At 50.4% G+C, this 11,304-nt stretch overlaps 1 protein-coding gene across 3 annotated transcripts; it reads right to left on the bottom strand.

Moving 5' to 3' along the window:
* Positions 1-5,782: 5,782 nt before the first annotated feature.
* Positions 5,783-10,792, bottom strand: HMGB3 (high mobility group box 3). 3 transcript variants are annotated; one of them, XM_036908416.2, is made up of 5 exons: positions 10,708-10,792; positions 8,333-8,487; positions 7,903-8,042; positions 7,253-7,427; positions 5,783-6,782 (listed from the first exon to the last, which is right to left on the bottom strand). In XM_036908416.2, exons 2-5 carry the CDS (start codon positions 8,480-8,482, stop codon positions 6,645-6,647), a joined length of 603 nt encoding a protein of 200 aa, XP_036764311.2. In that variant the 5' UTR covers positions 8,483-8,487; positions 10,708-10,792; the 3' UTR covers positions 5,783-6,644. The 3 variants fall into 3 exon arrangements, with proteins under 3 accessions (XP_036764311.2, XP_036764312.2, XP_036764310.2); XM_036908417.2 differs by lacking the exon at positions 10,708-10,792 and adding an exon at positions 10,492-10,611; XM_036908415.2 differs by lacking the exon at positions 10,708-10,792 and adding an exon at positions 9,476-9,625.
* Between the last annotated feature and the right edge of the window lie 512 nt (positions 10,793-11,304).

Below are 11,304 nucleotides of genomic sequence, written 5' to 3'. Positions count from 1 at the left end.
AAGTCACCTAGTCCCTCCAGAACCCAGACCGTCTCATTCCTGGAGTGGGGAGGGGATTGAGCAGCACCAGGAAGGGGAATTCATGTTCGTCCTCTCCTGCATTCCAGGCACCAGGCTAGATATGTGATGTTCTCTCTACAATCCCATGGGGCCTCTCAGTCTGCGGATGATCTTCAATAACTAAATCGAGGTAGCAACTCTGGGGGGTGTTGTGCTCCTCAATCAGCTGCTTTTATTTGATAAATTAAATACATGTGGAAGAGAGAGTCTTGATATAGAAGAGCAGCTCCAGCACAAGAGGATTAAAAAAAAATCATGGCTAGCCCAATATTTTTAAGTGACATATTTCAGCCTTCTGCTAATGTTTCATCCCTGAAATATCAGCCCCTTTTCATGTAAACGGCCGAGAGTTCAGACAGAGGACAAAAGCATCATGTGTTCCCCATCTCTTGCAGGGGGAACTGTCAAGTGTTGCGATGAACATGGTCACAGAACCACTGCTGACATGCTTCCAGAAGTTTTTTCAAACAAAACCCCACCACAGGCCTGGAACAAAATATGCAGCCCAGGAAAATGTGTATCTCATATTTCCTGTGTGGACTGAAAACACCAACTGTGGCCTGAGGCCAACAACAGGAAGGTTCTTTGAGCTTTCCCTCAAATGCTCCTGGTTTAGAAACACATTTAGAAGTGTGAGTGTGGAAGGGGGAAGTCCCCTTCTAGGCCAAGGGATTTAGTTGCCCTCCAGGGAAATGTCTAGCTCTGACACTCTGGTAAGATCATGCCATAGCAGACAGATCCTAGCCGGGTGTCAGAGCTGCAGATTTCCCTGCAGGGAAACCAATTTTAAAAAGCGTGAAGAAAATACAAATTCCAGACTAGTCCGAAGATGGAAAGACTGAGGCTGACAGCATGAATGGTCTGTGATCCCAAGTTATAAACTTTCCCTTGTGGGGAAATGCAAGCTTAGACCTGTTACCCTTTCTGAACACTGCTAAGCCTTGAGACGATCCCCTTTCAAACCTGCTTCTCCTCGGGGGCTCTATCCTTTTGAAAGACTTTGCCATCCCTCCAGTGCCCCACATGACAAAAATAGTCGTTCTCAACTTCTTCCTCATCCCCCACATCCAATCCCCCAGCAAGTCCCAGCAATGTTAAATATCTCTTGAATCCAGCTACTGTCTTCTACCTGCCTCACCACCACTCTTGTACAAGCCCCTAGCATCCCTCATCTAGTTAGACTCCAATGACCACCCCCAGCCCATCTCCCTGAATGGTAGAGGCAATGCTATGTGTTCACACATCGATTTCTCTCTGGGCACAAAGAATGACCACGTCTCCCAACTGCCCTTGCACTTCAGTTGGGAATCACCGAATATGAACAAGAGTGATGCAATGCCACTCCCAGGCCTCACCCCAAAGCTCATTCTGAGTGACATGTTATCGATTTTCTTTACTTGCTTTGTGTTTCTGGTGTCCTAAGAAACCATTGCCAAATCCAAGGTAACACAGATTTACACCTATGTCTCCTACTGAATTTTATAGTTTTAGCTCTTACATTTAGGTCTTTGGCTCATGTTGAATAATGTTTTGTGTGTAGTGTGATGTAGGGCTCAAAATTCTTTCATTTGCATGAGTTGTCCCAATTGTCCCAACACTATTTGTTTGAAAGACTATTCTTTCCCTCACAGAATGGTGTTTGAAAGGGCAAGCTCCCAGATCCTATTTCAGCCAATCAGGACCTGGATCCTATTTCACCCAATCGGAGCTTAGTCCGTCTCCCCCTCCAGTCAGCAAGAAGTACACCCACCACCCCTGGACCCTGCCAATTGACCAAAGCCACGACTCATCACCCCCAACTACCCCCAGGCCCAGCCAATCAGCCAGGGCCACGGCCATCACCCCCCAAACCGCCCTGAAAACCCATAAAACCTTTGTTCTGGGGAAAACGCACTCTCTTTCTCTGGCATCTTGCCACTGCGTTGGTGTAGATGAGAGATTCAGCTTGAGCTAGCTCGAATAAAGGCTCTTTGCTTTTGCATCGGTGTTGGCTCCTTGGTGGTCTTCTGGGATTTGCGACTTTGGGCACAACAGTATTGATACCCTTGTTGAAAATCAATTGGCCATACCAGCATCGAAAAGACTAAGAACAACAAATGCTGGCCAGGGGGAGAATGGGGAACCCTCCTACACTGCTGGTGGGAATGTAAGCTAGTTCAACCATTGTGGAAAGCAGTATGGAGGTTCCTCAAAATACTAAAAATAGAAATACCATTTGACCCCGGAATCCCACTCCTTGGAATTTACCCAAAGAATACAACTTCTCGGATTCAAAAAGACATATGCACCCCTATGTTTACTGCAGCACTTTTTACAATATCCGAGAAATGGAAGCAACCTAAGTGTCCATCAGTAGATGAATGGATAAAGAAGAGGTGGTACATATACACAATGGAATACTAGTCAGCCATAAGAAAGAAACAAATCCTACCATTTGCAACAACATGGATGGAGTTGGAGGACATTATGCTCAGTGAAATAAGCCAGGCGGAGAAAGACAAGTGCCAAATGATTTCTCTCATTTGTGCAGTATAACAATGAAGCAAAACTGAAGGAACAAAACAGCAGCAGACTCACAGACTCCAAGAAGGGACTAGTGGTTACCAAAGGGGAGGGGTGTGGGGAGAGGGGTGTGGGAGGCTCACTTTGTCAATTTCTACAAATAAGCCACCTGGGGATTCTGGTAGGAACTCAATCTATAGACCCATCTTGAGAGTGTTGCCATCTTAACAATATTGTCTTCCAACTCATGAACACAGGATGTCTTTCCATTTCTTTGGATATTTAATGTCTTTAAACAACATTTTGTGGTTTTCCCTGTATAAGTTTTGCACTTCTTTTGTTCAGTTTATCAGTAAGTTTTTATTCTTTCTGATGCTGTTGTAAATAGAATTGTTTCATTTTAAAATAGCTCATTGCTAATATACAGAAATACAACAAATTTTCACGTTGGATCTTATATCCTGCAACTTAGCCGAATTCATCTATTTGTTGTGACAGTTTTATTGGGAAATTCCTTAGGATTGTCTGTATACACAACCATGTCATCTGCAAATAGACATAGCTTTATTCCTTTATTTCCAGTCTGGCTTTTTCTTTTTCTTCTCTCATTTCCCTGGCTAGAACTTCTAGTACAATTGTGAATAGAAGAGGCACAACTGGGCCCCTTGTCTTGCTAAACTCAGGAGCAAAGCTTTCAGTCTTTCAGTGAGTATATTAGTTGTGGGTTTTCCTAAATGCTCTTCATCAGGTTGAGGAAGTTCCCTTCCATTGTTTTCTGAGTAGGTTGTTTTTTTTAATCACTGAAGTGTGCTACTGCATTTTATCAGCCACTTTTTATGTACCTATTGAGATGATGTAGGTTTTTTTCCCTTTATCAGTATGGTATCCCAACTTGTTTTTAAAGCTGAAATCTTGGGAGGATGGCTCAAGATACAAAACAAGGTGCATGGAGGGGGAGGGGAGTGTGCTCTCTATCTGAAGTGGAAAGGGAAGCCTGGGTTTGCCAAGCTGGCCCACCCCACCAGCCATTCCCTCGCAAGTAGTCCTGGGCTCTGCAGGAAATTAAGCCAGGGGCCAAGAACAGCAAATAGCCCCCATGGCTCTCATCCGAAATCCCTTGCTGGGCCTGCCTCTGTCAGCCAACTCTGGCCCAACCCTCAGCCCCAGGGAGCCCAGGTGAGCAGGGATGGCTGATCACAAGTACATAATCACTTTATCAACAGCAGCTCATTAGCATCCAGCAAATTGCATATTTGTCCTTGTATAAGACTCCAGAGCCAACTGCCCCTCTACCCCTCTGGCTGAACGGTTGATCCAGGGACTTCAGAATCCTTAACTCTTGCCCTTCTTGGTGTTATCTTCCCAGTAAATGTTAGTTCAGATCGATGGTTACAGCAAGCTTGTACTTCCAAAACCTTGATTATAATCAACCCAAAATACAGAGGTTCAGTATCTCAAATAGATTGTAGACAGCCCACTGATTACTTTTGGAGAAGACTGATTAAGAAACTTTATTACAGAAAATGAATGCATCCAACATCCCCAAATACATTTGTGCAAAAACAGACACACAGGAGACATAGACAATAGTTGTTACATCACAGCCTTGTTCTTTCCAACGGTTATCTTTCAAGATGGGGCAAAGGGGTTGGAAGAGAGAGGTGGTTAGAGAAAGCAGGTACTGTTCTTTGATTTAAAAAAACAAAACAAAAAAAAGCAACAGGTTGTCTTTGCAAGCACACACAGTGGGCCAGGAAATCAAGCTAAGCTGAAGCCGTAGGAGGAGCAACCTCATGGGCCAAGCAGCCCCAATTCTCTTTAGAACTAAATGTCTGCATAATCAAAGCTCACTTAACAGTTCCCTTTCGCTGCCTCTATGGAGCCAAAAGGAAGTCCTCCCCCTTCCACGGCTGACATGGTGAGTTGAACTGGTTACAGATCGAGGAGCTCCGCTTAGAAATCTCTCCTTTGTGACTACAGGTTGAGCTTCTCTTCTGTATTTGACCAGGTTGGCCACAGCTCTCCAATCTTGACCTGCTACACTGTCAGGCAGCAGCAGCTTTAGCCTACAGTGCTAAGGGATGGCTGGAGTGAAGTGTCAAGGGCCTGGGGCAATCCTGGAACAAGTGCCTCTGGGAACACCTCAGGACCTTGGGTTTTTTAATCAGCGCTCATTTTCTACAACTAAAAAAAAAACACATTCAGGGCAAACAGTTCTGTGAGAAGGAATAATGGCTCTGACTACAGATTAGAAATCAGACTGACGACCGTGACCATGATTTGTACCCATCCAGGACCTGACAAGGTGGCGAGACATGTAAGGTTCCAAATAGTGATATAAGAAAAGCTGCTTTCTCCTGAGCAATGTCTTTAAAACACTCCCAAGGGCTTCACAGCTTCCTGCATAGCTGAGTATTTATGCTAGACAGTACTCCACTCGCCGGCAGCACGGTACCCTGCTTTACTGCCAAGTTACAATGTATGCACATATCAGCCCTCAAAATGGTATCCCATATCACTATTTGCCACTGTGACCATCACCCCTCACCCGAAGTTGGACAGAATGTACCATCCACCAACTTCAAATAACCACTGAAACAGACCTCAGTTCTGCCAGTTTCAAGACACTGAGCAGTAATTAACGTTTCTACTACATGAGCTCAAACTGTGGGTAGGCCATTCTATCCTCACCTGAGGCATTCAGGGCTTCCAACAGGGGGTACTGTTCCCTGCCCCCACCCCACCCCCACTGGAGTCCAGGAGATATTGATCAGAACAAACATTCTGCTCCAGGTGCGTGCAGGGTGGTGAGGATGAAATACAAGGCCTGTAAGTTTCAGACCACACCCTAACCGCGTTCCTGCTGTTTTAACAATGAAGTGGGCCCCACAGTGTGCGGTATGGTGCAGGGAAGTAAACCTACATAGTAGTCAGCCTCCGTCCTGACCACCCACCCACCTTCCTTCACAGCTGAAAGCAGCTCAAGTTATCTTTGCTCCTACATTCAACAGTGCAGACTTCAACTTAATGCCACCCAGACACAAAACCATGTGGCATCATCAGGAACCCTCTTCATCTCTGTCCCTAAGTAAGCTGGCCACATTAAGTAAAAGAGAGGTCAACAGATCCATAGGGAGGCCAGTCCCCAAATGCCACTGAATGGGGTGGTTGGTATCCTAAGACTGCTGTGAGCCAGAAATTAAGACTGTTATCATAGAGAACCGTTTTAAAAATGTAATACTGTTTATTTAGCTTCAAAAACATCTTAGCATTCTAAACATACAAAAAAAATAACAGAACATTGCAAATTATGTTGAGTACAGAAGGTTCTTGAACTTTCATTGATGCAGTGGCTCTTCGCTTTGCTGACAATGAAGAGTTCTACAGTTTGTTTAAAAAAAAAGTTTAAAACTACCATACTTAACTAAAAACAATCCAAACACTTCTCATGCCAGCTGACCCCCTTTTTTCACAGCTAAGAATGGCAGCAGAATGCTATGTCACTATATACAAAAACAAGACAACCTGAAGCTACATGGATGCTCATCGCAGTGCCCACAGGCCCAGCCTCACAGTGCACGCCCTGAGCTCCGAGCTCCGGCCCCTCCAAAAGGCATCTTCCCTACGGCCTCAGCGCAGCAAAGAGCATCAAGGGTGTGTCTCGGTTGTTTTGTTCTTTTTACAAACTATAGATATGTACAGCTGAGAACTCAGGATTTCTAGCCAATAACCATATAGTTAACACCACCTTAAAATTAAAAAAGAAAATGCCAGAAACATCTTTAAATGCCTTGTCACACCAACAGCAAAGTGCACCAAGTGAGGAGAACCCGAGAGCCTTTTCATTTTAAAAATGTTTGGAAATATGTACAACTTTGATACAGTTTCAGGGTGCTCCAGACACCCATGGCCACTTAATGTAAACCACTGACAATTCCTAGAGCACTCTGAGAGACTACGGTATGATCATGATCGAATTGTGTATTTAAGACTAATGAGGGCAACAGACACGCCTCAAATAAGAGAGGTGTCTGTTACAGCGCTCTAAGGTATTCTCACAAGGAAACAGGTAAACCGTTTCTTTATTCATCCTCCTCCTCCTCCTCGTCGTCGTCGTCATCGTCGTCATCCTCGTCTTCCTCAACCACCTTTTTCCGGGCAACTTTAGCGGGACCCTTGGTGCCATCAAACTTTCCTTTAGACTTATAGTCAGCGACATCCTAGAGGGAACAAGGACAAGCTCCAAATGAACAGCCAAGCTCTCCTGTGGCTCTTTTAGCAAAGGGTGGAAGGAAACATGCTGCCCCCTGCCTCAGGGTGACAGAGCAGGAATTGAAAAGCAGACACAGACCTGCTGCTATTCCAAGTAACTTCCAGATACAAATTTGCCTTGGCCATGCAATCTAAAAAGTCAATGGGTACTCGTGTCCTTTCAGGCCTGTTAACAGCACCATCCAGTCCCCTGCCCAAGGGATCCCATGTTATCAAATTTCATAGCCTGCCTAAAGTTGTTCCAGACAAAACTCTGTTCGGAAGCCTATACACCAGTCCCTGTGGCCAGCCTGGGGTGGAAGAATTGGGTTAGCACTGACACCCCAGCCCCCTCGTACCCAGGGCAGCTGGCTGCTTGCCTGTCCAGGCTGGCAGGCTGGCCCCAGGCTGAGTGAGCTCACACTCCGTTCCACCTCACCTTCTCGTACTTCTCCTTCAGCTTCGCCGCCTTATTGTTGTAGGGCTGCTTTTCACTGTCGCTCAAGTTATTCCACATCTCACCCAGCTTCTTCGCCACGTCTCCAATAGAGATGCCAGGGTTTGTAGACTTTATCTTAGGGCGGAATTCTGCACAGAACAGGAAGAATCCAGACCTAGGGGTAGAGATTACATAAACTGAATGAGAACCCACAAGAACATGTGAGCTTAGTCAATGTTCCATGTTCCTGAACCCACCTACTTCCTGGAGTAAAACTCCTCCCTAAAGTGAGGATACTACATATGTTACAAAGCTGGAGCTTCTAAAATATTGAAGATGCTTCAGAAATACATGGGGCCTTCTCAGTCTTTCAGTTACGGGGTAAGGGGTAGAGAACATAGCTAAGGCCCCCAACACCCAGGCCTGAGCTGCCTCCTTCCCAGTGGAGAGGCCAAAAAGCAACCACCATGAGCACACAGCTCACCAACACCTCAACTTCAGCCACGGGCTGGCCCCGCACTGCACTTCACAGCTCCAAGGACAGAATGTTCTGCAGAGGTTATCTCAATGCTTTTTTAGGTAAGGTGTCTTTTTAAAAATCCTTCAAGCAAGAGATCTCCTAACTGTTCTCCTGAATCCTAGTCACTTACGGTGGCCTTTTGGGGGCATTGGGGTCCTTCTTCTTCTTGCCTCCTTTAGCTGGTCCATAATCCTTCATTTCCCGGTCATAGCGTACTTTATCTGCCTTTGCCATTTCATCAAATTTAGACTTCTCTTTTCCAGACATTGTCTGCAAAGAACAGGACCTGTTAAATTCCTAATGCAGTGACCACATACCTGTTCAGCTGACCTGTAATTAAAGTGGCAGCTGCTATAACCACTTGCAAAAGGGTTTCAACAGCCTTAAACCGTTGTAGAATCTTAAGAAATAAAAGCATGCACACCAGATTCCAAAAACAGGCCAGATGCATCTAAGTAAAGAGGAAGAAAACAGTCACCCGGGGCTACAACGAAGGTAAGTAACTCCAAGGTGTGAAATCCAACTAAGACTAGCTTGAGGGATACAAAACAAAAAAATACCTTCCACCTCTCAGAGCACTTCTTGGAAAACTCTGCAAAATTAACAGGGACCTCTGGGTTTTTCTTCTTATGTTCCTCTCTGCACGTCTGCACAAAGAAGGCATAAGCAGACATCTTGCCCTTTGGTTTCTTGGGATCACCTTTAGCCATCCTGACTGTGATGGATGCAAGGGAGAGAGACAAAGAAAAACAAATACAATTTACAGAAGCCACCCACAAATATTACATCAAAGGCAGAGCAAAACCAAAATTAAGGTTGCCTGTTAGGAAGCATCCCTCCCTGCAAAGCCTGATGCCCCTGGCAGCTGAAGAGCAGAGTGGGGGTGGAAATCAGCTTCACTGTCGCTTGTCATTTAACTTTTCACCAGCATGAAGCGCGCTGGTTTGCGAGTTACTTCTCTGAGAGCGATCAAGTTCTCCAAACGGAACCTACCCAAGTAGGGTGGCTCGGCACTACATTCCGATTCGGAGCTACTATGTTTTAGGAACTACAACCACAAAGTGGGAAGGGCACCGGGAGCACACATTTGTAGGGGTGCAGGTTGTTGATAGAAGCTTGAAACCGAAGATTTAAGGCTAGCTGTCGTCTGTGTAACTCCTGTGTTGAGACAGAAATCCTATCACCACTGCAAAACACCAGATCAAAGAACAACTATAAATAGGAAATATTTGAAATGTCACTATTGTCGATGCGTCCTGGCTTATAAAAATAAAAACGGCTTTTACAAGAAAGGTGAGCTAGCACGGGCGCAGGTATCTCTTATACTATAAGTTCAAATCTGTCACTTCGTCATTATCTAAAGGGGGAGGGGATACCAAAAGGGCTAGTCTTGCTCATCTGAAAAGTGGAACGCATGTCCAGCCAGGAATACTTTCTCCAAAGTTTCCAAATAAAAATGCAGCTGCGGCGTGTCATCATCCCTGTCCCACCCCCCAGCTTCCCGCCATCTTTTCCTTTTCCCACACCCAAGGTCATCATGTAAAACTAAAGCGCGCCCCTTTGCAGGGACCAACCGAAGGGCTGCAGTAGGGCCCCGCAGTGGCTGCGACGGTGGGGCGGGACGGGGCGCCGGGGAGCCCCCGGCTGGCAACGGGCAGCCGGGCTCGGCCCCGTGCTGGGTCACCCGGACACCCATAATTCACCTTCCATTTTGTCAAAAGCTTCCTGATGAAAGAAAGTGCCCCTGAAATCCACCGCTGTCACCCCCGGGGGACGCGCGGAGCCGGGGGCGGCAGCAACAGCGGCGCGCCGGGGTCGCGGAGCCGAGCGGGCAGCGGCGGCGGAGCCCGCCGTGTCTCCGAGCCCCGCTCGCTAAAATGGCTGATCGGCGCGCGGCCGGCGCAGGCGGCGGCGGCGAACAAAGCGGTCCGGGCCCCGCCGCCGCGCCCGCTCGCTAGCCCCCACCCCGCCCTGCCCCGCCCCGCCCGGGCCGCCTGGGGCGCGGAGCTGCGGGGGCGACGGGGGCGGCGAGCCGGACGCCCCCCCACCCCCCGTCGGCGCCGGGCACACTCTCTGGGATAACAAAGACGCCCGTGCAGCCATGACGCTCGGCCGCGCCGGAGCCCGCGGCGGCGCCCCCGGCCCTCCCCGCCGCCAGCCCGGGGCCGCGGGAGCTGAGGCCAGAGTCAGCGCGCCGGGCGGCCCCCGCCGCCCGCCCGTCCTCCCTTCGCCGGAGCCCAGCACCGCGCCAGCCATGATAGCGGCGGGGTTGGGGCCCGGCGGGCGGGCTTAGAGCAAGGGGCGGCCGGCCCGCGTCCCCACCCCCGGCGCCGGGCGCTCCCGCGACGGCCATGTTAATGCAGAGGCAGCAGGGCAGCCCGCGGGCCCGCGCGGTGCCCGGCCGAACCCGGGAGCGAAGTTTTGCCCGCGCCGCAACCCCTGGCCGTAGCGGGCCGCCCGCTCCCCGCGGAGTCCGTCCCGGGCCTGGCAGCACCGGGCCCCCTTCCCAGTGCCGCCGCCTGGCGCCGGGACGCTCGCCGCCCGAGCCCGCAGCCGCCCCCGGACTCGCGCCGCCGCCCCCGCAGCTGCCCAACATCTGGCCTCGGAGGGCCTTGGCCTCTCGCCCGCTGGCCCGGGGGCGGCGACCGCCCGTGACTCCCGGAGGGAACCCAGCCCCGACAGCGGGAACCCAGGCTGAAGCAGTGAAAAGTTGAAACACCTGAATTGCTTCCTCCTTCCCGGCCACCTAGCAAGAGGGAAGGGAGGGGGAGGGCAGGGCGCGGGGGAGGAGAGGCAGGGGGGCGGCGGCGGCGGCGGCGGCGGCGGGGCGAGCGAGCTCGCGGCGGCGCGGGCCGGAAAGTTGTGCGGGCGCTGCGGAGGCGGAGGCGGATGCGGCGGCGGCGGCGGCGGCGGCGGCGGGCGCCGCGGAACGTACCTGTATTGTTCGCTAGTCTGGACAGCACAGAACACGACGCGCAGCTCAGCGCTCCCCAACCTCGCGCTAGCTGCCTCCACGAGAGCCGCCTGATTGGCCAGCGGGCTCCGCCGTTTAAAAGAGCCTCCTCGCCCCGTCATTGGCTGTGGACCTCATGCATATTAAACAGGCGCGGGCGCCCATTGGGCGCGGCCACTAAGATCATTCATTCAAATAGAACAACACGCCCGCGCTTGCTGCGGAGGCAAAAAAGAGGGCTAATATTCTCGCTTTCCCATCCCTCTCAGCCCCCTCCTCAAACTGAGGCTGGGATCTCCAAGGACTTTGGAGAGGTGGCCCCGCCATTCCCGGCGGCCTCGGCCTCTGGCGTGGGCAGGCGAGGTAGAGCCCGACTGCGCTGCCCTCTGCTCCCGCCCCTCCGCGGCCTGGGGGGCTCCGGCCCCGGTCCCTGGCCAGCGAGCTCCAGAAAACCTCCGGGGACCGATCGGCGAGAGTCGACGATCCTCCACCTCTACCCAGTTCCGCCGCGACTCCGCGGCAGGAGCCTGGCCGCATCTCACTCCTCGATGCCGGTGGATGGCAGCTGCTTGTTTGCCA

The sequence above is a fragment of the Manis pentadactyla genome, chromosome X (genome assembly GCF_030020395.1).
Source record: "Manis pentadactyla isolate mManPen7 chromosome X, mManPen7.hap1, whole genome shotgun sequence".
NCBI lineage: Eukaryota > Metazoa > Chordata > Mammalia > Pholidota > Manidae > Manis > Manis pentadactyla.
Note: the sequence above shows the minus strand (reverse complement) of the source record. Positions and strands in the feature narration are given on the sequence as shown.